At 38.4% G+C, this 27,248-nt stretch overlaps 1 protein-coding gene across 5 annotated transcripts in view; it reads left to right on the top strand.

Moving 5' to 3' along the window:
* Positions 1-27,248, top strand: part of PCCA (propionyl-CoA carboxylase subunit alpha) — a 313,606-nt gene that overhangs the window by 249,100 nt on the left and 37,258 nt on the right. For all 5 annotated transcript variants that reach the window (XM_026121612.2, XM_064504347.1, XM_064504364.1 and 2 more), the window contains one exon: positions 4,089-4,142. In XM_026121612.2, the coding sequence (XP_025977397.1) occupies positions 4,089-4,142 (54 nt within the window). The remainder of the gene's footprint in view (positions 1-4,088; positions 4,143-27,248) is intronic.

Genomic DNA, 27,248 nt, shown 5'->3' with positions numbered 1-27,248 from the left:
GTGGGTTTTTTGACTTTTTTTTTTTTTTTTTTTTAAGTTCTTTACAGTCCGATACATTTTGACATTTTGCCCTAGTGTTAATGCAGTCAAGCCAAGGCTTGCAAAAACTGGAGTTGGCCAAGTGGTGGTCTTTACATTTTTGGTAACAAATGGTCTCCAGCTTTAGTTTCAACAAATGGAGGTAGTATATAATAGCTGAAGACAAATGTGTTTGGGAAACTTTAATACATTATTTCCTCTGTTAGCGAATGTTCATTTCAATTTGATGCATTACATTTTCATTTGGAAGCAAAGGGACAAACTGCTTTTGGTGTGTTTCAGCTTCTTTGTTTTGGTCTCCTTCCTTCCCTGCAGCTGCTCACATCAAATAGTTTGGAGAGCCCAAGATATCAGAAGATTTGTGGAAAATACTCTGAGATCTTGTTACTGTCTAATAACGTTTGTGTCTGTTTAGAATTTCTTTCAATAATGTATATTTTGTATTTGGGTGAGTTGCTTTATCCAACTGCATGTAAAGGTTATTATCATTTTTATCTAAAAGTACTCATCCACTGCAGGCTTAATACAAAGCTGATTGTAACCCTACTGCATCTTACAATGAATAGATCATTGATACCCAACTAAGTGGAAATAATTTTCTATGGCAAAGCGGAAGAATTTAAAGTCACATCACACTAACCTCTGGTAATTTACTGGGATTTACAGATTAAATTGATTATTTATGAAATGATTGCAGTATACCATGTACTTAAGATAGAGTAGGAAAATCGAACACATTTTGCAGGATTGTATACACTTGTCTATCTTTATATGCATACATAAGCATTTTATGTTTGTATATACATAGCGTATGCAGTATAATATACTGTAACCTTTGTATGTTAAAATACATGTTTATGCAACACTCACGCATTTGACAGTTTTGAGACTGCAGATGGATTTTTTTGAATTTTTTATTTCATTTTTTTCAAATTTGATTTAGCTTGTTGCTTTCTCATAGTAGAAGTAAAAAGCATAATACTTTTAACTAATATTATGTTAATTAAGTTTGTCTGAAGCTTTATCAGTTGAGTGAACCAGAAGAGCATCAGTTACGTCTAAGAGCGTATAATTGATGGCTTCAGTCTGATTTTACTGTATTCACAGGTAATCATACAGTCTTGTTTTGTCTTTGTTAAAATGGTAGTCTTGCCTTGCTTTTAAGTGTAAACCTCTGGTATATATTTTGCAAATTATTAGGAAAACAATGACAATGCATATAATTAGCTGTTCTCTTTTGTTACCTCTATTTGATTATTTTCCTGCTATCCCATGTAATATGAAACCATCTATTATGAGGTATAGAATATGTAACTATCTAACTTAAGAAGAATAACTGGAGACCAGGAGACTGGTCTTTTTTCTAAAGAGGTGGAAAATAAAAGAATAATTGTCAACCATGTCCTTTCATTTTCTTCAAAACATCAATTACCTTTACAAATCTCCGAAACAGAAGCCCACCAGTGGAACAGAAATAACTCCTTTCAATATGCTTCAAAAAAATCTAATCACATTTAACAGCTGAAATTTATTTACAACTGTAATTTGAAACATTAATTATGATAGTGTGCTGACTTCTTTTGTAATATGGTTCTCAAAAGCCTGGCAGTTCTCTTTTTGGTCTTCGTGTAACATATGTTTTGTGACTTGGAGAATTTCTCCCTTTCTTGTTTTTGTTTTTTTGAAATGTACCCAGAAGGAAAATGCCTTTCCCCCTTTTGTGTTTGTTAACTCTTTTCCTCCCCATCCCCGTGATTTTTTTTCCGTATTGGCTGTTAATTCCAGGGATGTATTTTAGTGCTTACACTGGTTCTTGGTACATTCAGCAGCTGAGTTCAGTGCTTTGCGTTCCGGACACAGAGTAAGCGGTAGCAGTGAGGACACACTGTGCTGTGATACCCATGCTCTTCAGCAGCGTGAGGCTGCGGGAGAGGGTGTTTATATCCTTGTCTTGTTTTGTGACTGTGATTTGAGAAAGTAGATACATATATATTTAGCTTTATGTATATAGCCACTAGGTTGCTAAATTTATTTTTGAAAGCACTCAGTTATTGCTGTGCTGGTTTACTTACTTGTGAGTAAAGGCAATCTGTGTGAGGAGATACTTTCATGATCTCGTTCTTAGTTGTGAAAAATAAGTCAAGCTGTCAAGATACCTGGCTTTACTCTGAAAGCCTTTAAAGAAAATGACAAAAGGGCTTTATTTTTGTTTTTCTTGTTTTGTTTTGTTTTGTAAGTTGTGTTTTTCTGTGCGATGGGGAGATTAGCCAAAAAAAAAAAAGGAATTTTTATTAGGTCATGAAAAGGTCTCTAATGACCCTTGAAAGTGGACAAAAGGGTAGCACAATAAGTGACAGAACTCTAACGAGGGTGGAGGGCATTCCAGGAAAAAAAGAAATTAAATCCTTTAATTTTTTTCGGCTTGCCATTTTCTGACAGCTTATCAAGTGGTTGGGACTTGTTTGTTTTGGCATACAGTTCGTTCATTGTAGGCAGCCGGTACTTTGTTCTTCTTTGTGGTTTCCAAAACCTGATTGTGTTTATCCTAGACTGTGGGAAAAGTGTATATTCCTGTTTCCTTTATAAAAGTAAATGTCAGGTTTTGTATGAAATTTTATTTCCCATATTTTCCATTCCACTAATCATTATTGTTGAAATATGTCAGGCTTTGGCACATCATCCTTTGTTTTCATATGATTGTACAGATTGTGGTGTCAGTGTGTGACCTGTTAAGTCAAAAAATAAGCATGTTGGGGCTGTAGTAATTATTACTTCATAAAATGTAGCCGAAGAACATGCAGCATTATTAAAAGGGGACCTGGATTTAATTTACTACCACTAAAATTGTTTACAGGGATTCCTAGCTATGGTTGTATAGCATTTTCTCACTTAGTCTGGAGAAGACAACACTAAAAGGAGCCATGATAATAGTCTTCACATACCTGAAGGGTAGCGGTAAAAAGAAAGGGAATTATATGTGTTCCGTGTCTGTGATGAGTAAGAGGAGAACTAATGGACTTCAGGTGCAGTAAGGGGTATTTTTGTCAGGTATTAGGAAAAAGCTTTCTAATGGTAAGGATGCTGAACACTGGGATAAACCGCTCAGGGAGGCTGTGAAATCTCGGCAACTGAGAGATTTTAAGAGTGGGTTAGACATGCATCATTTGGAAGTGACATAGGTATGTTTGATTCTGCCTGGGATGCTAGACTAGAGGATCTCTCAAGACGATTTGCAGCCCTGTCCTTAGGATTCGTTGTCTTTAAAATACTGGAGATCTCAGTGCAGCTGTTTGTTTGCATTTTATACCCACCTTCTCAAATCTATGCTTCTGTGTTTGTGCGTACCTATGGCACCGTGTAAGTATTAGAAGTGCGTTCCATGGCTTGTGCCCTGATTTGGGGTCTCTATGTGCAGTAATTTAACAGCACTAAGAAAAAAGGAGAAAAAGCTTTTCACGTTAAAGGAGGATTCACAATGAACAACAACTCTGTGTGTGTTTCCCATGTTTAGATTATAGATAATATTATATCAATAACATATTTTCTTTTGCATTGTCTTGTGGCTTACCGACAGTATAATATCTGAAGAATGTTTAGAAACTTCAGCTTCATTATTTTCTCTTTTCAAAGTGGCATCATTGGAGGTTTGTGTTTTAAAGAGAGATTAAAATGTGTCTCTCATTACAACAGAATGAACCTAATACTTAATGTGAGTAATGAGAATACAGAATCACAGACATTTAGAGATGTCAAAAGCCTCATTATTCATAACACCATCTTTCTGCATACCGAAGATTGTTCTGTGTTGTACATGGTCACATTTGTTTTCATTGTTCTTCAAAGTAAATTTTATAGAATTGACTGAAACTAAAACAAAACCCGAGATGAAGTATGAATTAGGTTTTTAAAGTCTTGAAGGAAATGGTTATATTTGTTTTACATGTTGTTTTGTGTACTAGATTAGTTTTGATTATTTTGACATGATGAAAACGGAATTGTTTCAGATTACTGAGAAGCCTCTAATTAGTTTTTACATCTGTTTCCTTCAGCGCCTTTCTCGGAATGCAACTGGAAATACAAGCATTCAGTTTCTTGGCACAGTGGTAAGTATGGATAACCACTACCAAGAGTTATGTTGGTAGAAGAATATAATGTAAACAGAAGATAGAGCAATGACACTGACAGCACATTTAAGCTTGTGTTTGTGAGTATTAGTATTACACAGAAATATTCAGTGTTTAAAAGCTGAGTTTAGGCAAATCTCTAAAGCTAACTTTCAATGGATGGCGCACAGTTTCTGCATTCCACATTTCAACTGATTTGAGCCTGCCTCTGTTTCATTCACAAGGGGTTAGGAGTAACAAGATACAGACGTGATTTCATTGCCAGGTTCTCAAGTTTTAGTCCATTTCAGGTGCTCTCTCCCAACACCCCAGCTTTCTGATCCCTATTGCTTCACCATGCTGTGAGCTCTCACATCCCAAAGGTGTGTCAGTAACCAGCTTATAAAAAGATCTCTGTTTAGTGATGCAACATGTTCTGTCCTTTCCTCTCTAGGCAGGTGTGATGGCTCTGTAGTTCTCCCAGATTTGCTTGCTGTGGAGAAATAGATTTAAAATCCTATTCATATCTTACACCATTTGACAGAACTTATTCAATAAAATAGATTTTCATCTGCTATTATCCTGAGAAATCACGTATAATGTAGAAGCTAAAGTTTTGTTTGTTAGATGCTTATAAACATATTTGATTGAAACATCACCTTAATTCTGAGTTGCATGATTCAAATGGTACTAAAATGCTGTCACTGGATTTTTCCAGGTTCCTCATGCACCTAAGAATAGTTTTGAAAATTAAATAAAATTTAAGTATCTTCTAAACTATGTAGTCTTGATTGCTGCCAACAGGTCTTAGTAGTGACATTAACAGTGAAAAGCCTTTGAATGAGAAGTTCCCTTTAGAATTTAGTCCTGACATCTCCATACCCTATATATTTTGGACAAAAAGAGATTAAGATTGTTTATGATAATGCTTTCATTTTATTTGCTTGTGATTAGTTTCTTCTACAAGTCCTGTGAAGCCATTTTTGGGAGGTATAATACAATAAGAGTAAACTTGACAAGAATACGTGTAGATTTGCATGTTGTTTTCTGGAGATGAAAAGTACCCCTAATATATTTTTCTTTATATATATATATATATATATTTATATATGTGTATGTGTGTGTATATATATACACACACACACACACAAAGAAAAAATAGTATGTATATACATTAAAAGAAAAAATACTATGTATATATACATACTTGCACACATTTGTTTGTCTTGTTCAAAATCAGACAGAGTGACAGTTGCAAATAATAAAGAAAAGGAAAAAAAAAAGTTTTGGTTCTGCACTGTACTGTTTGTGATGTTGCTTTGTCCTGCATAGGCAAGGTTGCTGCTATCTGATCTGATAGCCTTCTATGATTAGATAGTAATTACTCCAAGCAGATAAGATATAAACACTAATGCAACTTGGTAAGATAATATTGAAAATATTTTATTAATCAAACCCCTGTAGATGGGTGCTGTAATACTGAGAAGATTCTAATTAGGTGTGTACTTAATGACATTAAAAATAATTTTTTAGAAGTGAGATATGAAAAGATTGCTTATTCATACATTAGAAATGCCACAGAGCCCCCCTTATGGACCAGAACTCTTGTGCTGGGCCTTGCACAAAAGAGAAAAAAAGGCAAAAGAGGCTACAGTTTTGATTTAGCATTAAGAAATAGACTGACAGATAAAACAGCTAATGGATTATAATATATATCAAATCTTACTGACTAGCTCACACGGTGTTTATTGGATCCTAGTTATTTTGGGAAATCCAGTAAGTGATTAACACTAAAATTCTCAAGTGAGCTCAAAGGAAAAGCCCGTAGTACTCTATCCACTGGTTTTGATTTAATATAAATTATGCATTTATCTTGCTGGTCAAATCCAGAGGGAGAACTTCAGTGAGCAGGGTAGAGAAGCAGTAATAAAGTCTGCCTCCCAGGCTCTTTACTTTGTGTTCAGAAGCAGAAATAATGACTGGGGTCTTCAAGAGCGGTGGGCAGCCCTGAATTTTGTCCAGGTTCAAGGCAGAGGGCTGTGGGGCTCAGGATGTTCTTTCACCGAGGGTTTGCTCTGGTTCCTGTTTTCCCACAAAGTGCAGTCCAGAGTCTGTGGCTGTGTTCCTCTTGGTTGCTCTAGCCTGCTGTCCTTATCCTTCTCTCCTTCCTTGAAAGCGACTTCCTTATCTAATTTGTCCTTTGTTCCTTGCTTTCTTATGACTCCAGCTTAGTGCCCTCAATTTAGATAGGTGGTGGGAGGAAGGATGACTTTTCTCTACAACAATTTCCTCTACAACTTGTCTACACATACAGATCTACGTAGTCTGTGCATGTGTACTTGTGTGTATATGTGTGCACATACACAAAAATGCAAATGATCAATCAAAAAAAAGGTACCATCTTCAGTGAAAATTCTAGAAATTTATTTTGTGCTCACCATTATGTATGTCTTACTAAGCCCTTACTAATGTGGAAGCGCAATCAAGACATTAAGTGTTTGAAAGAAATATTTAGCAGTAAGAAACTCTGGTTTCTCATTAGTATTATTGTATTATTATGAATGTAATAATCAGTTTGTAAAATTACTGCTCCGCTCTTTTTTCATAGAAGAAAGAAATTATAGATAGCTTTGAGTGTTCTGTATTACTTTTGACAGGGGCAAATTTTGGTGGCGCTTCAATGGTGGCAGGCAGCGTGGTGCTACTTAGTGTACACACCACTGACCTGTCCGTCAACATATTTTTAGAACCAGCTGATCCCAGCAACCTGGTTTGTCAGGAGGGCATCAGTTTAGATAAACAGGTTCACTTGATTTTTTGACATGAGACAGTGGAAACACTTCTGCTACTGGTTTTTGATAAGACACAAGCCTATGCTTCAGGAAGCCAGCTGACACGCTGAGGAGAAGTGAAAGGTATGCCTCTCTATTACAAATCTCCTTTGTATCCCATTTAGCTAGTTGAAGGACAGGGAAAACTACATTCCAGCAGAAAGACAGCAGTTTAATATGAATTCAGCTACGTAACATATGGTAAACATGTGGACAGTAGCACAAATATTTCTGTTAATGTGGCAGCAATGATGCATATTTCTCTTGTTTTAAAGGAGAATAGGGAAAATCATGCTGCTTTTTAGAGTAAAATCATAGCTTTGAGTCTATCCTGTTAGCATCATTGAGGGGTTCTACATGAATCTTTAATAATTTTTTTATTTGTTTCTGATCATGACTAGAAATTCTTTGTTACTTGAGCCTTGCTCTTCTCTGCAAATTCTAGTGACATCTAAATAGCTTCCTTTCCGCTGCATTGTTTCAGTAGAGCATTCTGAGTCTTATGTGTGGTATAGGAAGGACTACGCTATTGGAGGACATAAAATTCTGCCCAAAGAGCAAGCAACTTTTATAAGCTTTGAGCTGTAAGAAATGGATGGCGAGTAGGAAACTACACTGACTTGGTTTAATTTTCTTGAGCTGATAACATTTTGAGCCCTAATCTAAATTATTTCAGAAGGAATCATGAGTTATTGTCATAGCACAGAGATTTTATGTGAGTGTTTACGTATTGCTCCTCTGTGGTGGACATAACTAGATGTCATACGCTCATAGTGTCACAATTCTGCCAGTTTCAGCGAGAGTTATTCAGCTAATTTATTTGGTAACAGCCTTACTATAGCATCAGATAATCTTATTGTGCTATATATTCTACAGAGAAAAAGGAAACAAGACAATCCATGTTTCACATAAATGTCCAGAACCATGCCTCAAGGCAAGAGTGCCTGGAAACAAGAAGACAGTACTTTCTGGGTTGCCTCTGATACGATATATGCAGCTCATATAAATAGGTTCATAACAAACAAAGTTCTATAGAAAAATACTAGGGCGTAATCGCAAAGTCTCTGCTGCTGTCTCTGTAATTTAAAAGCCTTTACGTTTGAGCAGTCCTTTCAGAGGTCCAAAGTCCGTCCTTCTTTCCTCTCTTTTTAGTTAGTCTCCAGTTTGTCAGGTCTCTTGTCTTCCATTCCACCTCTTGTTCTCTTGGTGAGAGGCATGCTATTCTCTGGCCCATTGATGGTCCCATACTGGCAGCTAATCATCTACTGCTTACTCACGCTTGCCATCTGGACTTCAGCAGCGAAATGCATCTGGGCAGGCAGCCTGTAACGCTAATAAAGCTTCAAGTGTACAGAATAATGCAGACCATTATGGAGCATTAAACTTTTCCTAGACTGTATGCAATAGCCTCTGCTTAAAATTTAGAATAGACTGTATCCTCAGGTACTGGCCTGGCTCCATCCCATCTGTAAAGTCATTTTCAGCTTTGGGCTGAAGACCGTGCTTGACAGCTATGCTCTATTGGCCCACTGGAACACTTTACTCAAGGGAGATAGTCCCAAACTGAGAAGTTCCCAGCAATGGAGGAAAATTGCAACTCTCATTGTCCTTTGCTCATCGTTCATGGCACTTTGCTCTTTCGTCCTCTTAACATCAGTGCTGCAATGTAGAGAAAAACAGTCACTGCTTTCCTAGGAGGAAGGATAAGACAGCATGTATGTGACAGATGTTAGTCAAGTTGCTTCAGTCCCATCCTTGATGGAGTGCATTTTGCCACCTTTGATTTGCAAAGTATCTGAAGTTTTGCTGTAGACGTGTATGCACTTGTATGATTAATATTAGCTGGTTAATACTGTGCTTTCTTCAGTACTTTTTGCTGAGCCCTTTACAGTAGTTCAGAGATCCTCTCTCCCATTGCCTCTGAATTTGCAGACCCCAGGTTGAAAACAGTTGATTTAGGAGACCTAGTCTTTGTCAAGCCTGGCCATGTTTTTTTGCTTACTTAGCATACATTCTAGTACAACTGTCAGTGTTCAATATTAATGATTTTTTTATTGTTCTTTAGCTACTATCAGATAGGCTAGCAAAAGAATGTTTCATACACAATCAAGGTTAATTAGTTATCTGTATTGTGGATGGAATGGTCAGAAATGGAGAGTTTTATGTAGAGGCATTCCTCCATATTTTTTACCTTTGCTTTTTGGCTTGTTGCAAATGTATCATTTTTTTGTATCTAAGGTAACCCTAAGAACTACATTACAGGTCAGTGTACTAACTTTACTTCTCACTACTGATTCCCCTTCCCACTCCCTTCTGCCATGATTTGTCTGCTTTTGCTTCAACAGCAAACTTTCAACTTTCCTGTCCCATTCCTGAGGCTTGCAAATTGTCCTGGAACTTTTCAGTCTGTGTATAATCTCATCAGCTTTCAGACAGTTTCCTTCTTTTTTCCCTCTTCCTCCATTCTTGCAAAGTCCAATTAAATGGCAGTGAAGGTGGGAAGCTTTGACTGTGTGAGACTGTGATTTACCTCACAATGACGAATGTTTAACAATGTGCTTCTTTCACCATCACAAATCATTACAGTTCTTAACAGGTTTTCTTTCTTTCTGCATTTCTTTCTATATGTGACACCTCTGAGACTACAGATACTGAAGATTTATGCAGACTTTCAAACATTGGTTAAAAGCCCGCAAAGGAAACAAAGGTTACATCTATTGGAATGTGTAGACTATTAATAATAAGAAAATAAATACAGCGTAGGAAGTGTTTATTTTGCAAGTTACTGTCTTTTTTTAATGGTTTTCTTACTCCTCCCTTTCACAAAGCTTAAGATCAGGGTCCCTGCTGATCTAAAGGGAGTTCTACTGTTGCAGAGATTTTTTCTTTTCACCCAGCTTCAGAGGCACTGAAAACCTCTGTGCTTCTGGTAGTAGAGCTGCTGTCAGAGGAATTACGATAGTGCAGAAAGTGTTGGTGGGGAAAGTGGGCAGTTGTTTCTGGAAGCATTAACTTATGCTTGTAGCTTTTGAGCGTGGACCACAAGAATCCTGAGCCTGGCTGCAAACTTCTGCAGCTTCTGCAGGAAGTAGGTCTTAGATTCTCCGTTAAGATCTCATAAGCAGAGAATAGTTCACACAACATGGATTTAGCTTGGGAAGGAATGAGACTTAGGTCCATCATTAGGACTGTGCAGTAGGAATTGTTTTAGCTCACATGATGTGGATGATCATGTGTAGCCGCACGTCTTCCTACAGATGCCCTTCTCATTTCTATTCTGTTATATATTTGCAAGTTTTAAAGCATAAAGTATAGTGAATATATCAGAACTGTCAAAAGCACTTGAGAGATTTAGGAATACCAGTGTTACTGAAAGCCACATCATGAAATCACTTAGAATATTTTGGGAATCTTGTTCAGGATTCATTTCAGAAGGAGGAAGAAGAAAGTGCTTGGCATTCCTTTTGCATTTTGTTTCCTTGACTTAAATCAAGACTGCGCATATTTCTGACATGTGGATCCTATGTACCTCAGTATGGGTGCTCAGTATTTGTGTTTTTTAAAATTGGGCTAATAAGGTGAAGGAGAACATCCCTTTGCTATGAAATAACTTTATCCTCCAAAGTGAAAAAGAACAGCTCTGAAAATGTTGGATGCTGAAGTTGATTTAGCAGGGGAAGGGAAGAGAGAGATATCAGTCTGAGGACACAGATCTGCAGGAAATTAGGCACCGTTGGTTCCCTTTCCCGCAGAACAGCTTGTGATCTTTGACTGACACCTCCTTGGGCAAGAGATAGTGTGAAGGTGAAGCTGGAGCTGCCTGTGTGCTTGTTGGATGGCCCCTGTGCACATACTGACTGGCCAACTGGCTACTGCCACATTACCTTTCCCTCAACTGGAGCATGGATTTGGGTCTCTTGTTTCCTCTGCACAGCCACTGCTTTTCAGAAGACTTGTGTGAACCTAGCTACAGTTCCTAATATACTTACAGATAGCTGAGCCTATCTACTCTTTCTTCAAATTTGGGTCAAATTAATCAGCAGGTTAAAATAGTGTATGTGGCTGCCTAGGAGATAATTAGAGGAAGTGAGTGGAGATTGACAGACAGGCAGAAATCACAACTGCAAACCTTGCTTTCTTACAAAACCAAATGGGACCATTCTTACAAAACCAGACAAGAAATGGCCTTTTCTTCTGTTTTTAAAGTTTTAATTTGCAGAGAAAATATGTGATGACATCATAACTAGGTCAGAATTCCCTAGAATGCCCTTAATACCTGTGGATTCTGTAATGTTTACACTCTGTAGCATAATAGTTTTAATGTATAATAAATTATACCCCTTATGCTTCAGAAACAAATGAAAAAATAAGGATTTTCTGATTTTCCGTACTTCATTTGATAAGTTTCTTATTCATCTTGGTAATACAACAAGGGTTGAACATGGTTGATAAGCCAGTTACTTCTTAGAACACTAGTTGACAGTGTAGTGTAACTCAAGTGATTTCCTTTGGTAGACTAAGACTTACTAACTTCATAATAAATTACTTTGTTTTGCAAAAAAAGTAGTGTTGATTTTTTTTTAACCGTATCAAGACTGTTACATCATAGTGAAGATCTAGAATTTTTTTCCTGAGGAAGATGTCTACTGCCAAATAATAAGCATATGTGTAGCCTGTGTTTTTAAACAGCTTTTTGATGGCTGCAGCTTTGGCGTATATCCAAGAACTGTTTAGGAGGTATTAATTTATATGGTTTTGAAGCTTAACCAGGGATCTTAATAAAACAAAGGCACGATGAAGTTAGTAAAGCTAATTTAAATCTCTGAATGTAAATTTTAAATTAAGTTTTTATTGATAATAAATTTACTTTGTTTCCCATTAGTCTTCGAGGCTTCAGTGATAATATCAGTAAAATAAACATGTTTTACAAAGATTTAACATTAAAAATGCTATCAATATGACCCTTGGTACACCAGCACAATTAGATTTCAAAGTGAGCATTTAGGATGTAACAACGATTAATGACAACCATCGAAAACAATTTTGAACTCCATCAGTTTAACTCAGGAGGGTAAACTTAATATGATAATTTATCTAGTTGAATTGTATCAGCTTAGCAGGAAAGTATGCAAATATGTGACCCTTACCTAGAATCTAAATGGATGCTGTGCTGATAGATTTATCAGTTCCATTAAAGAACTTTAGGGAACTTTGGAATTTCAGCAATTGTTCCCTTGGAGGCCAAAAAGCAAACCTGATCTCATACTGGGACCATTCTGGTCTGCATATTTCCATAATTTGCCTTTGCTACTAATATGACAGCAAGACGCAAATAACTGTTTCTAATAATATCAAATGGAGTTGTGGAGGACAGCATTTTAATGTAGTAAAAGACCTCCCCGTGGGGTTGTTATTGCCACTATAGAACAGCAGTTACACAGTTGCAACAATAGTCTCTTAATTGATTCGTTTAATTAGCAAGAGATGAAGCTTGTGCTGCATCTTGTCATCTGTTATCATGGGGGCGGCTACAGAAAGAATCTTTGCATTTGTCACACTTCACGTACAGGTTTAAGTACAGTAAAAGTCACGTTCCAAATGCATTTCAGCTATAGCGCTGAACTTTAATATGAATGTTTTGTGTTTGTGCTCCCACTTCGACTTTCAATGTGTGGACACGGCTGGTTTAAGAATGGAGTAATCTCTGGCATAGAATTTATGACAAAGCATTGTTTTACTGAGGGGAAATCTTAATCCGGATACGCCTGGCATTTCTAACCTAAATATGCAAATCAAAGTATTATAGGAATTGTGGATTATTTGGGGCATCAGTATTGTACCAGTTGACTAGATTTGCTTGGAAGAAATAGGGTCAGATTAGTGAAACTGGCCATCTGCCTTGTGATTACTTTTTAGTGGCATTTTTGTTTCCAGGCTAGATAAACAATGAGTTACATGACCACATGGTCCGGTAGGAAGCATGTGTAAAAGAGGGCATTCTTTGTGGTTGGTTTTCCCCAGAGCAGTTTTGAATACAGATATAGTGCTGTGCTTGCTTCTGGGAAATGAAGTCATTTTTAATTCAAGTCCATTTTACTTAAATTTTAGGCATGTGTAAATAAATATATTTTAAAGGTATGTAAAAATATTGGAGCTTCAGTTTGATTTTCCTCCTCTTCTTGGCTTAGTTTTGTCTTCTGTTCAAGGTTATTCTTCCTTATGGAAGGAAATATTTCTAGAGGAGGACAAACTTCTTATTAGATGCTAATTAAGAAAATGAAGGTTACATTGGCATGCTTCCATTGTCATAGTACTGACTTAAAATAAAGGATCTCTTATTAATCTAAAACAAATTAGACAGAGGGAGAAGTCAGTCATTCTATGTATGTAAAACACTCTACTGATCTATTTTAGTTTTTTAAATGCCTGTACTTTTTATTCTTTTTTTTTTTCCCACTTGTGTTGGAGATGCCATCTAATTTGGGAGTACAGTGGTGCTGTCAATCTATGTAGCAAAGGAACAACATGCTAGTACAGAAGGCATCTTTTTTAGGACAATTTAAACAAAGATTTAGCCCACTTATCATTAAAGATCCCATGGTAATTTCCACAAGGCTCTGAGATCACTTCATGTTCTGAGAATTTTGGCCAAAGTCCACTTGGTGTAATTACCTTCTGTCTACATAAATCCCCACTGCAATTTTCGCTGTATTTGGTATTTTTCACTTCCTGTCCTAAATAATTAAAATATTGCCACACACTGTTCATGATTGTTGTGAGTTGTATCTTAAGTTCAAGTAAAGAGATTTCAGTAAATTACCTTAGTGATTTTTTTCCCATTGTTTAACCACTGGACTACAGGAAAAAAAGATGAGTAACAAGTAGGGTATGGAATTAAACTCTCAAATAGACTAGATAACCCTAATTTTTGGACTTTTCAATTTCATTGCATTTTGGTTGTCTGTGAGCTAAAATATCTCTACTGCTAGGGCCATCACCGGGGGAAAAGGCCAACTCTGAGACCATGTCAGAGGTCAAACTTAACATGTGACACTGTACTTTGAAGCAGGTGGGAAGCCAGTGCAGGTCTCTGAGTGCTGTCATAAGGTGCTCAGTTGTCTTTTACTTGCAATTCATTCTTTTTTGTTCCCACAACTGAAACCCTTACCTGCGGATTTGTCTCTCATCTCAACTAAAACTGGTCTCAGTTCCTCTTTCCGGATGACTTTCATGGGATCTAGCATATGTGTTTGACTGTCTGCCTCTGCTCTTCTGTGTGTTGTCTTTTTTTTTGATAAACTTTATTACATCAAGTTCAGTCTTTCTGTCTTCATGACCAAAGCCTTGTATTACTTTGTTCTACCCCATGTCAAATCTTCTTCCTGATATTTCCTGATATTTCATTTGTTCTTGCTAGTTACCTATTCTTTCTTTTCCTGCTGTATTTGTCTTTCCCATCTGTTCTGAGATTGTTTCTATTGTGCACCAGCTACATTCCTTTTCTCCATCAATTTTTTTTAGGAATGCTTTTTTTTTTTTTTGCTAGAGAGATAAATGGGTTAGGAGGAGAGATACTATTGTTAATTTGATGTTAAACTCTCATATTGTTCTGTAAGCAGCATTTAGGAGAAGTATGAGGATAAGAATAAACTAGAAAAAAATTTGCTGTGCATCAGCAAATCATATAGCTACTGGAGCTAATTTCTAAGCACTACAGACAGGGAACACCAGGGACTCTGTTTCTTGTAAGACAGAAGTCTGTTGTTTACCTCTATTTGTGTATCTTTCAGTGTCCAGGGTCCAGTTTATTCATTGCTTGTAGAACCTAATATTAGCCTTCAATAGATGTTTTGAAGCTCTGCAAATTTTCCCAATGTTCTTTTCAGAATATACATGAATAATAGGGGAAATGAATTTACCAAGCAGGAACAGACAGCTAATTTCACTTCTCATGAAACTTATATTCTCTTCTGTGTGCACCAGCAACTGTCAGGTACATTGCAAATTACATTTAAAATGTTTTCAACTGATCTTTCGTGCATCTCTGTTTATCTGAAGAACAGCAATCCACACTGCTGCAACACACCTACTGGCACAAATAGGCAGTCCACATCTTCATGTCATTCATGCCATTTGATATTTATAGCCCTTGCCCATAGTAAGTCGAGGGAAGGTGAAGGGCAGAGCAGTTGTAGTAGGAAGTATCGTGCTTGTGTGACCATCTCCCAAACACCAGTCTTATGTCTTGGAAAGATGCCATGTTGGCAGGGTGTACAGGAAATATTAGCATAGCAAATTGTGTTATGAGCAGCAGAACCGCAACAAGGTTCTTCCTGCATCTGATGATGATTGTTTGATTGGGGGGAGGAGGGGAGAAAAGGGAGGTCAGGGCAATGCAGATGAAAAGGAAAGGCCCGCACTATTGTAAGAACAGTGAAAACAAACTGCCCTGGTGCCAAAGAGCCTCAATGCATACGATACAGCAGAGCTGAATGGATCACGGAAATATTCCATCGTGGCTGTAAAGGCCTGTTGGCGGGGAAGCCATGGTGGTGTCCTGTGTTTCCATTGTTACCTTGTTCCCACCCCTGTTTCAGTGATTTCTCCTGAAATGCCCTTATAACAGCTCTCACTGCTTGCTTTGATGTCAGTCTTTATATAAGAGGAAAAACAAAGATATTTGAGTTTTTAAATACTTACATTAGTGTTCTATTACGAGTCTTCGGGTGTTCCTTGTTTTTGTGAGTTTTTTTCTGTTATTTTGTTTCTTTCTCCCTAGGTTTATCTTTTAGCTATAAAAGAGCCCCCGGGGAGCACTCCCTTAATTTTGCAAGTCCCAAGCCCGCTGTTAACATTTAACAGATACTCAGCAAGCAGAACAATCCAATGTGATCACTGTACCAAAGCCAAATCTGGACAGAGCTTCAAGGAGATCAGAGATACATCCTGAAAAGCATCTGCCCCACGGCCTATTTTTGACACACTTACTCAGAAAAGGAGTATGTAAAGTAAAGATAGAAATATCCTTGTTATTGGCATCAGTGATGGCTTTTATGAGGCACAAATTATACTAATGTCACCTGTAAAGCAGAATATAGCTTTGAAAAGTTGAAAAGCATCGCAAGATGCAAGAGGGGCACTGAGATTTTCCACCATTAAAATTTTTCTTACCAAGCTGCAGGCAAGGTTAGACCTTTTAGAAATTTCGTTTAGTTTAGAAGTTTACTGTTTCCTAATTTATCTTAAATAGCCAAATTGAAATGTAATATGTTACATGAGAAGTAACTGTACAAATGCAGTCATGCTCCTGGAGAACCCGAAAGGAATCTCATAGAATCACAGAACCTTTGAAGGGACCTCTTGAGATCCTCTAGTCCAACACCCCCCCAGTCCCCCCACCCAAGGCAGGGTCAACAAAAACAGGTTGCCTAGAACTATGTCCAGCTGGAGTTTGAATATCTCCAAGGATGGAGACTCCACAACTCTACATCTCAACAATGTGTTCAGTGATTTTATAAATTTCCAGGTATCCCTAGAGGCATTACAGGGCAGTGGTACAAAAGTAGTATAGATAGAGAAAATCAGGACAAACACTTCCAAGGCTGAGGTAATGCAGCATTTAAAAGGGAATAATCATTCTTTACAAGAGCTTGTATGACTGCTCTCAGAAGGATCCAGGTTGAGGAGAGATCAGAAGCTCTATTTCTAATACCAAAAAGGCTGGACACTTGTGGTAGAAACATAGGCATGTAGCAGGATGAACTGGTAGTTTTGTAAGAATTTGAAGATCAAGAGAGCTCTGGCAGGTTGATGCCTCTTAACCTGTCAAAATCCAGCTGGAAGGTGATGATGGAAGCTGTAGAGAAGGTTAAGAAGAGATTATCACCAGAGATGAACTGAACTCTAAAACAATCTACCATTAGTGCCCTGAAGGAATAAAGGTTTTAATAGAAACATCTGTAGGGTACACAGGAATTTATCAACATACTAGAGGCAAGGTGGCAGGCAAATGGAATCTGTATTCAAAATAGAGGGTTGTTTTTTGTTTTTTTTTCCTTTCAGTGAACACTTTGTAAGCATGTATTGTGTGGATGTGTGTAAGTTCACCACTTTTCTTCTGGGAATGATAGACAAATCATTAGAGGGAGAAAACATGCATGACTTCCAGAGTCATAGGTGCATGCCTCAATAACATGCAAGTTCACTGAGAATGTAAGGAGAAGAAAAATAATACGAAAGCTGTCTGATTAGTTCCCCTCTGTGATCCCGAGAACAAGAGGTTTGTTCTTTGCTCTTTCGGTTATGGAGTTTTTCCTTTTTACCAGGATCACGGTTGCTGGATCATTCCTGGGCAGGTTTCCCTGCATTGTTATTTGCTACACTCCAGAAGAAGCTCTGCTTTTGGCAAACGATGTCTGTTGCCTCTCTCCCTTTGATGTCATTCCATTCCTAGAGAGCTCATTGAGAGGCATCAGGAACCAAATGTCACAGAATTCCCTGGAATTTAGGAAAGAGTATTCACAAGCACATCACTGGATGATCCAGCCTCAGGGGCTTGTCTCCTGAGAGTCTGTGTGCTAACACTGGCAAATTTGGGGTCAGAGACCACTTTCAGTTGTGTTCTTCTCAGATGTCTGTCTGCCCTGGGGAAGCTGCTCCAAAATTCTGCCAGCTCTGAAGGCATTTTTAAAACTCTTGTGGTGTTTTCAATATTGGTCATGTTGCAGGTGGCGTGAATGAGCTCCAAAACCACTTTCAGCACTGAGAGACTCCTGGCAGCCGCTCCAGCTGTAGATCAAAACAGACTGCTATTCCGCTTTTGATTTTCTTCTTCCTGGCATGGTTTGTGGTTCAGTCAAGTCCTGCTCTGCTAGAATTACATTTGAACTGGCATCAGTAACATGAGAGAGACATCTTAGCTGAAACTTGATCATTATCAAGTTTAATATCTCATCTGACACTGCATTGTTCCTTCTAACAGATGATCTTGCACTGTCCTGAGGCTGTGCTGTGTGCATGTGCTGAATTGAGCAGGTAGCCTCAAGTACTGTTGAAACTGGGCACTGATTGCCAAAGAATTTTTGGTGTGCTGAGGGTCAGAGAATAGATGGCCCAGTAGTTAGCCGGCTTGAATGGAAGTAGGGGAATTGGAGCCAAACTTTGGATCAGCTCTATTCCTTGGGCTTGAAGGAAGCAGAGTGAATTTGCATTATCTTAGCTGCCCTGCAGTGACACCCTGGGTAGTGAGGGAGGGACTGTTAGAAGACTTGGTGAGGTAACCATTTGGGGCTTTAGGGGAGATACCAGAAGGTCCTTGGAACATCTTTCTGTTACAGAAATCTTTATGAACAGAATAAAAATGTCTGAGATGGAAGTCAGGCCTGAGGCTGTGACTTCCACCCATTTTCATGTATGACATAGTGTGGGACGGATGTTCAGCTCGAGCAAGTTAGAGCCTTGGTTTTATGCACAGACTGCAAGTTGAATGGCATATTTGAGTTTTGGCTTCCATACAGTATGTCATACTCTCCAGGTCACGATGACCTCTGCGCAGCAGGGGATGGGCAGTAGAGGAGCTCCCCTGCAGGAAAGCTTTGAACTAACGCAGCCACTTCCTAGGAAATTTACTGCCATAGCATACACAACATAAGGCTGGAGCTTAAAGGCCTAACAACTCTTGGAGAAGGGTTGTAGTATATCTCATTCTCTCATGTCTACACTAGAGCTGCTTCTCAGTACCTATAGGATTTGTGTGTGCACAATAGCTCTGAATTAGTCCTCCAGGCCTGGGTAACCCAGCTGTATGCAGCCCTCCAGAGCTCTTCCTAAAACTGCTCTGTTCCAGTTTTGTTCCATTTTTCCTTTAGTGTCAGAGTTCCCTTATGCAATACACAGCTAAAACTGGTTTGAAAATACTTTGGCTTAATCTTGTTTTTGTTCCCCACCCCCATGCTTTTATGTGTGAAGGCTCCATTAGTGTCCATAACAAAGAGCGAGTAACACAGATGGTAAACATTTTTACCCCAGAACACCAGCAGTGAACACCGTATCACTGATTTAGGAGTCTCTGTACTGTGCTTGCTCAGCTGTACATAATCACTCTCATTTCCTTCCCTTGGGTTTCTGGCCAGCTTAGGGAGACTTTACTGGCATGTTCAGTGAAGTCTCCCTGGCATTGCTGAGCTATTTTTCAGTTCTCATCTGTGCCACTTTGTGGAGCTAGAAGCTCCACGCTGGAGCTCGTGACAGCTCTTTCCTGTTGCGTTCTCTGATTTTCAGAAATGTAGTTTCACCGAACGTACTAGGCTAAAATTAAAACTCTTTTGTGTAGGGGCTATATCTGCCTTAGCTGCTAGGCAGCCGTGGCAGTTACAATGCTTTTGAATGCTTCCCTCATATAAAAGATAATAATCCTAGGGAACGGTGATTAGTCTTGCCTGAGTTTTGTGGGATAGTTGCCATGGTGGAAGCTAGTGTGCAATTGTTACAAAGCGATGATATTTCTAAAGTTTCAGTTTTCTTTCTGAGAATGCTGGTAAAAAGGTGAATGCTATGAATAAGGGTTGTTGTCTGTCTGTAGTAGTTCAAATAAAACTCTAAAAATGTAATTCAGTTTGCTGTAGTATTTTGCCAAGCTGAGTAGCTGTGAGGTTTTTGGTTTTTCTTCTTTTTTACTTTTATTTTGTGCAAACAAAATAGCAAACTTAGTCTGTGTCTATCTAAAATGTAAGTAGCTTTTCTTTTGTACTGAGATGAGACAGAGAATCTTTAACTAAAATTTCATAATAGCATTCTGCTTGCAAAATAGAGCAGTGTCCTTTGGGCCAAAGATGTTTTCAGATTGCAGGTTACTTAGTGGTGGTCCGTTTTGGTGACTTGTTTACTGGTCTAGCTTTCCTATCCAAATTCTTGGCTACAGACAAAGCATTTGAATAGTTTTCTCTTTGTCAAAAGAAGAAGATGAAAATTGTCTGAAATTCGAGCCAAGTTCACATTCTCTGGAGTACCATTTCAGGCTTTGGAGGGACTGTCTATTGCAGAGTAATTGAAAACTCTAGCTAGGTTTGTTTGAACAATCTAAACTTAAAGAAGAGACAGCAAAACAAATACTTTTTAATTCTTGTGCTTTTTATATTTACACTGGCGGCAGTGTCTTCCTCAGATAAAACGTTTTGATATTAAGCAGTTCCTCTAATTTTACTGGGCTCTGTTTCTTTTTATGGTAACACACACTGTGCAGGAAGGTCATTATATGGGAGAAAAAAGCTGTCAGCATAAAAGAGAAAGTTAACATTGCACATGTTGTCTTTGTTTATGGGGTTCCTGGAATGTGTTGAGAATGAAGCCAAATGATGGCTTAAACTGTTCTTTATAGTATGCTGAACAGCTTCTTCATGCATTCTGCCAGTGACGGGTACTTCACCTTGCCAGTACAGACGGTAACATTATCAGTGAGAGCATCTAGAATGTCTCCTTTGCTAATATTTGTTCTAAAGACCGTTGATATTTTTGTACAGTTTGAATGTGACAACAATCGTATTTCCCAGCTAACCCAACTGTTTCTCATAACATTGAAATTAATAATAAACCATGTATTGGTTGCATGTTCAAAGCCAGTTTAGATTAGTGCCTGGAGTAAGTGTCGTCTGATGACTGTACATCACAGGGAGTCTTGCAAACGGCATTGGTGATTTTTGTCTCATTTAGTATTGCATTAACATCTGTGTTGCAAATGGCCATTTGTCAGCTGGTATTTTTATTTCAGTTCCAGAAGAGACGTGAAATAAAATGTAGCCACTTTTTTGGTTTTGAGTGTTTCATCCCCAAATGGGTTTCATGTAGAAAGTTAAAGCAGAACAAAGGGAGTAAAAACCCTGAATAATTCTTAGGTTACTTAACCAGAAGTAAATTATTTAATTTTGTAGTTTAGTAAAGGAGTAAAACCTTGTCTTCTATAAGCCAAAACTACCACCTTCAGTTTGTACTCAAAATTAGAAGGTTTCCTCATAAGTTGACATGGGGCTGAGTGTTAAGTGCTCTTAGGAATTCCTGCTGAACCAGTCCAGCACAGGAATGGGGAAGGAGTCTTGATTATTTGGGACAGAAGGGATAAAATCAACAATTAAAGGATAATAGTTAGTTGGGAAGGAAAGGGAAGATGACTAGCCAGGAAGGATTAGCCTGAGCCAGGAACAAATTTCCTGAAATTACTCAAGCAGGTGCCTAAGGGGAGGTGGGTTTTACTCTTAAGGAGTGATTTTCAGAAAGTGTGTGTGCCAGTTAAAAGCAGGTCAGAGAGGCTGGTGAGGAAGAAGCTCCATTTTGGGGAGGAGATGGCATGCTGCCTGTAGGGTCAGAGAGAAGTAGTGTGCTGCTGGAAGACAAGATTTCTGCTGTTCCCTCTGAGAGGCAATATGCATTGCACCGTGAATGAGTTTAATGTGCTAGCCCACAGAGCTTTTTCCACTGGGGAAAAGGAGTGTGTGCAGAGCTAATGTATTTATTTTCTGTGTGTTTTCTTCATATAATATCACTGGATATTAAAAGCACAAGTTGCTGAAGGAAAACAGAACGGACTGGTATAAACTAGAGAGGCAAGATCCGCTGGGAGAAACAGGATCTTTTATTAGACCAGCTGATGACACTAGGGGGGAAAAAAGGCCCATAAGCTCTTCTTCTCTTCCCAGTTGCACCTACATGGGGTATGTGTGGGTAAAGTTTTATCTGAGGGCTTTTTAAAAGCTCTGTCCCCTGCACCTGGAGCTCAGGGAGCTGGAGCGGGGTGAGGGGCAGGCTGGGCAGGGGTCTGGGTGAGGAGGGGCCTTGCAGGTTCCACTCAGAAGATGTGCCATGGCAAGAGCTCTTCATGCAATGTGCGGTACATCGTGTGAAATGGCCTGGCATTAACAGGTATTGTTACAGCTACCCATATTTATTTTTATTCAAATGCTGCGATCCCTTTTGTTAGCTTCCACGAATGCGCATCTGCCTTGTGAATGAAAATGAGGAATTGGTTTTCTCATTTGCAATGTGTTTCATTACAGTGGATTCCTTTACAAGCCAAGCTGGTATTTCTTTGGCCAAGTTCAAGTTAGAGGTGTATGGGAACGGACACCTCAAATGCTGATTTCTGATTTTTATGTGCAGTATAACCCCTACATTATTTCTTTGGGGTTAACACTCTTTAGGCACTGATTATGTTCAGGAGCAATTACAGTAGTGTTCAGTAAAGCTGAAACTATGTGTTTTACTCTTTTTATAGTATTTGTCAAAACATCGGTACCCATTAAACACTTCTCCCACCTAAAGGAAGAAAGCAGAGTTTATTTGGATGTCAGCAGTTTCAACATATTGCTAACTTTTGACCTCACTCTAAATATACAGGGGTGAGACCTCCAAATACCAAGCATATAAAATTCCATTGTATTTTATTGGACAGAAAATTTCACATTAAAAAATAGTGTACTTGGAATGATTTCCAAAATACGTTGTTGGATTCAAAGTTGTGAAATGTAATTGCTTCTACATCCTGACAGAGCTGCGGGATCTGGAGTACCTTAAGTAAAGTGAAGACTGAACTCCAGATATTCAAAGGCAACTTAGTCCCACTAAAATTAATGCAAGTTAGGCACCTAAATGCCTTTGAAATCTGGCTCGGAGCCTGTAGTTTTTGTTGCTGTTAGTACTTTGGACATTTTCTTTATGCCAGCCCTTCAGTTCAACTCAAGAAACAGGAGAGGGATTTCCTGTGTCGGTCAGCAACGTGCTGTTTAGCACTGAAGCTAACCCCAAGAGCAGGGCTGGGCAGTGCTGCTCTGGGACTCGCTCTGCATTAATATTGCTCTAGTAGGAGTCAAAGTTTAATTACCAATATGACATTTGACTCCATTCTGAACTCCAGATAAGTTCTGAAGTAAGGAGGATGTCAAAGAAGAACAATTTCCCCCTCCAACCTCCCACTTTTTTTTTTTCTTTCCGTGGTTTTTGGTGCTCCTCCCAAAAGTTGTTTGGCGAAAAGAGTATATATATCCCAGGCAACATGGAGATCATTGAACTGAGCTTATTGTGTAGTTATAGTTTTATTTTATGGCTACTAATGCTGTGCCATTTTTGAAGGGAGGAGCAGCCTAAGAAAGTCAGGCTGGAAAATACCTAAAAAGTGCAATTTTTTTCCCATCAAATTATAAAACTGTACTGTGATAGCTGAAAGCACATAATGAGTAGGAAGTGAGCACTAATCTATTTGGCTCTGTCTGAACCTTCATATTTCTATTTATCTCAGTGGGAGTTTTTAATATTCTCCTGATGTTATTTCATATTTTGCTGACTTTCAGGTTGAGATATTGGCACGTAAAATCATGTTGACTGGCTGAATGCAGAATCAGGCTTTATGAGAATTAATAAAATCATGCTATTATGAATCTTGAAGATGGTAGAAGCTAATATAAATGATAGCTGAACAAGTTTTAATGTGCTGCTTTTTCCTTTATGTCAAGGCTCTTTTTCATACACTTGGAAGTATTTTGCACAGGTATATATCTGTTAGAGCCTGGATTCTGCACACAGAGCAAAGAGAGCATCTCTAATTAATCTAGCCAACAAAGCTAAAAGCAAAACTTCCTTCCAGTAGCTACCTTATTAGTTGTAAATTACTTGTGTCCAATCCCCAGTTTGCCCTCTGTTCTTCATTGAATGTCTGCCTCCTTCCCGCCACCGTTATTAAACATGCGGTGTCTTTGCAATTGATTCAGTGAATCAGCACGTGCAAGATCTTGATCTGCTGGATTTCTTGTGCTCCAGGAAACAGGTCACAACCCTAATGGGGAAATCTGTGTTTTGCTCTTTGTGGAGTAGCGTATGTTTAATCTCCATTCAAACCTGGCATTCTTTCCTGGAAGGAAGAAGAACACTTTTTTTTATGTTGAGGTACTTGAATTTGTTGCTGGATTCTGGCAACATGTGATTATGAGATATGTGACACTGAGACTTAGAACATTGCTAGAGAAAATATCAGTCTGTAAGCAAATCAATGATCTCTGGTATTTTCTCATGTTTTCGTTCAGTGTTCTCAGCACCAATTTCCAAATTTTATTGATTTGCAGTTCCAGTGTTAATGGAGAAACTGAACCTTGTGTAATATAATGATGCTGATATTAATTTTCATCTTCATAGTCATCTTTCATAGGCTTCTTGAAGTAATGATGGTCCTTTGGGGACCAGTGTCAACAAGCTGAAGGCCTGTGGTGTAGCATTTAGCATTAGAAAGATGCAAAGACTGAAATGCAAGGCCTGTGAATTTTAGAGGTACTTCATGTTCCCATTTAAGTTGGATTTGGATTGGTGCCAGCAGTTCAGAGTTGTCAGCTCTTCACTGGAGTGGGATGTGCAGCTAACAGAGTTGCAGAGAAGTTGGAAAGAGGAGCAAGAATTGATGCAAGTTTTGACATACGAAGGTGCACATAATGGTTTTAAGTTGCAGAGAATGTGCACTGATGAGGATTACAATGTATGAGCTAAGTAAACTGCAGCTCTTGAAACCTGTGGCTGCTCAGCACATCACTAGAAAGGTGGCTTAAAGCGATAGCCAAAAACTTTTTATTTACTGTATAAAATAAATGGAAACACAAAAAAGATTGTAAAAATTAATTCAACATTATAAATTAAAAAATACTGAAATCTGTTATGCGAATACAACATTTCATTCATTCATTGTGAAACATAGTCAAATCATCTTGGAGAAATCATGGGAACCTTTTATTAATTTCTTTATTTTACCCTGCAAGTTCCTGATTCACTCTGCGTGCATCTTGTGGGTGAGCTGACAACTGGGTGAGCTGACTGTGTGAAATTTGGGCTCAAATGTAAATAGAAAAAGAGGGGTACCTTATGGCAGAACTCATCAATGAGATCCAATTCTACTTAGAGGCATGAAGGCAAACTGCAGAAAAAACTTCAGATAGGAAGAGTCATGGAGAAGGAAGAACATGCAACGACCTGCTTTTCCCTTTGACTAACTCTCTTATTGAATTTTGTAGTGAAACAGTCAGTGGGAGGAATCAGTTTTACTCTTGTGGGCGTTCCGTTAAAAGATTGCTCAGGATAAATCAGCAATTTCTCCAAATAACTTCACTAGCCTTTTGAAAAGATTTGGGAATGGAAGCACTGAAGTTATGCATTCATGAGTGACCGCAAACTATCAGCTACACCTTAGGAGTTGGTAGAACTAGAGGCTGCTGACAGATTTAAGGCCCTTAGTCAGGAAAGTACTCAAGTATATTGTTCAGTCTGTCCTTATCCTTGAAAAAGCACTTAAAATGTTGACGTGCTTTTCTGAGCTGAGACCTGCATAGACGCTTTTATCTTGATCCATCATCAGAAAATCTTTAACCAACTTCATTATACTTTTTATTCCCTGTTCAAAACCTAGTTGAGTGTCCTCAGTTAGTCAGAGGGAACCAGGACACGTTCTCTGGTTTATGTGCTGCTTTTCCCAGTAACTTGCATGTGACTGTGGATTGATAATTAACAGGATTATGAATGCCCAAGAAATTTTGTTTTGACAAAGCATTTGTAAGAGTTTATTCTCAGAGCTGTCTCTGCACTTCAGTTCTACAGGAAGCCTGTAAAATCTCCGGCAAAATGAGAGCCTCACACTCTGCTTTTCCCAGCCAAAGGTAATCCTTCTCCAAGACCCCCAGAACTTCAGTGATTGTCTCTGGTACAACTTCTACAAATGTCTGTCATTTATCCAGCTCCTTGACACTGTTCCTTATAGTAGTGGCTATAACATGGTATTTTTGATGCTCCCCAATATCAAGAGGAAGCATTAAAGAATGGATTCTTTGCCCTTCAATGGTCAGCACCTTCACCTGAGTAACTGTACCAAATTTCCACTTAGCCTGGTGGGAATACAGGTGGTGTCACTTGGTCACTGGTATTATGCTCTATTAGGTTTATACAAAGCACAGATAAACTAATGCGAGTTAGTGATCGCAGACTTCAAGGAGGAGGCATCTAGAATACTTCCCTACCTGAGAGAGCATTTTATTAGTGGTTAGCGCTACTGTTTGTGCAAGGAGAACTACTTTGCTTTGATTTAAAAAAAAGGCCTTATATGTGTTTTAAAAATTGTTCGTAGGTGTTACCGTATTTGTGCAAGGTGAAATGCAAAAATACGATACATAATGTACATTTGTTCAGATATTTTTAGTACTAGTCATATGGACAGATAGAGATGAGAAGGAAAAGATTTAAAAGATTTACCACTATCATTTGTAGACATGCAGGTTTGCACCTGAAAGCAGAAGGTAGACCATATGGAGTAAATGGGCCTACTCAGTGTACAGTGTCTTATCTCACATGACTGAAGACTAGATCTGCTTCTTTGTTAAGAAAATATTGAAGAACAGAGTCATATTTCTGTAAATAGATTTTCAGAGGTGGTAGGCTGCTCTTACTTCCATGCAAATCAGTGGAAGTTGCAAGTTCTTATGTTTTTCCGAAAAAAAGGGCATGGATTGTTGAGGTTTCTTTACTGGCTCCCACTTGGAGTAAGTTACTTCCCTCAGTGGAGAATTATTAAGACTTTTTTTAATGTGGATTTATCTGTAGCTTGCCAGTGACATCTTTACTATGCAGGCATGCATGTTGGCCCAGTGGGAGTTTCAGTTCACTTATGATTATTTCCCAGGCTTTGGACAGAGAATTTCTCAGGATCAAATGGTTCTTAGTGATTGTTTCAGAGCAGTTCTCATCTTTACTGCGCACCAGTGCCAGGTTCTCAAAGATGTGCATGCGAAATAGCGTAGGCATAAATTTGGGGGACTATAAATGCGGCACACTCGTTCCTCATTATGAGGATGCGCCGGTTACTTGGGTAAGTATATAACAAGTTTATGAGTAGCCATTAGCATGTGAAAATATTCAGTGAGTATGTGCATTTTGGATATTGCATAAGTACTGTACATTAGGCAAGCACAGCTCTGTCTTTGCAACTCAAATACTCGTATTTGAAAAGGCCATTCTGTAAGACTCTTTTAAACTCCCCAAAGATCTTGGTGATACTACAGAGAAAAATGGCTTCTTCCAGCAAATGGAGAGGGAGAGAGACAAATGTTTTAATCAGAAGAACAAAGAAAACCCATGTATACTAGTCAATAGCAGGGTTAGTGGGAAGAATTTACTTTTTTTTTTTAATTAAAAAGTGAAAAATGAACTCTCATTGTTAGACCTTTTGTTTCTGTTTCAAATGATCTGGTTGCATCATTACTTATTA

Source organism: Dromaius novaehollandiae, chromosome 1 (genome assembly GCF_036370855.1).
Source record: "Dromaius novaehollandiae isolate bDroNov1 chromosome 1, bDroNov1.hap1, whole genome shotgun sequence".
NCBI lineage: Eukaryota > Metazoa > Chordata > Aves > Casuariiformes > Dromaiidae > Dromaius > Dromaius novaehollandiae.
This window is presented reverse-complemented; position numbering and strand designations above follow the sequence as displayed.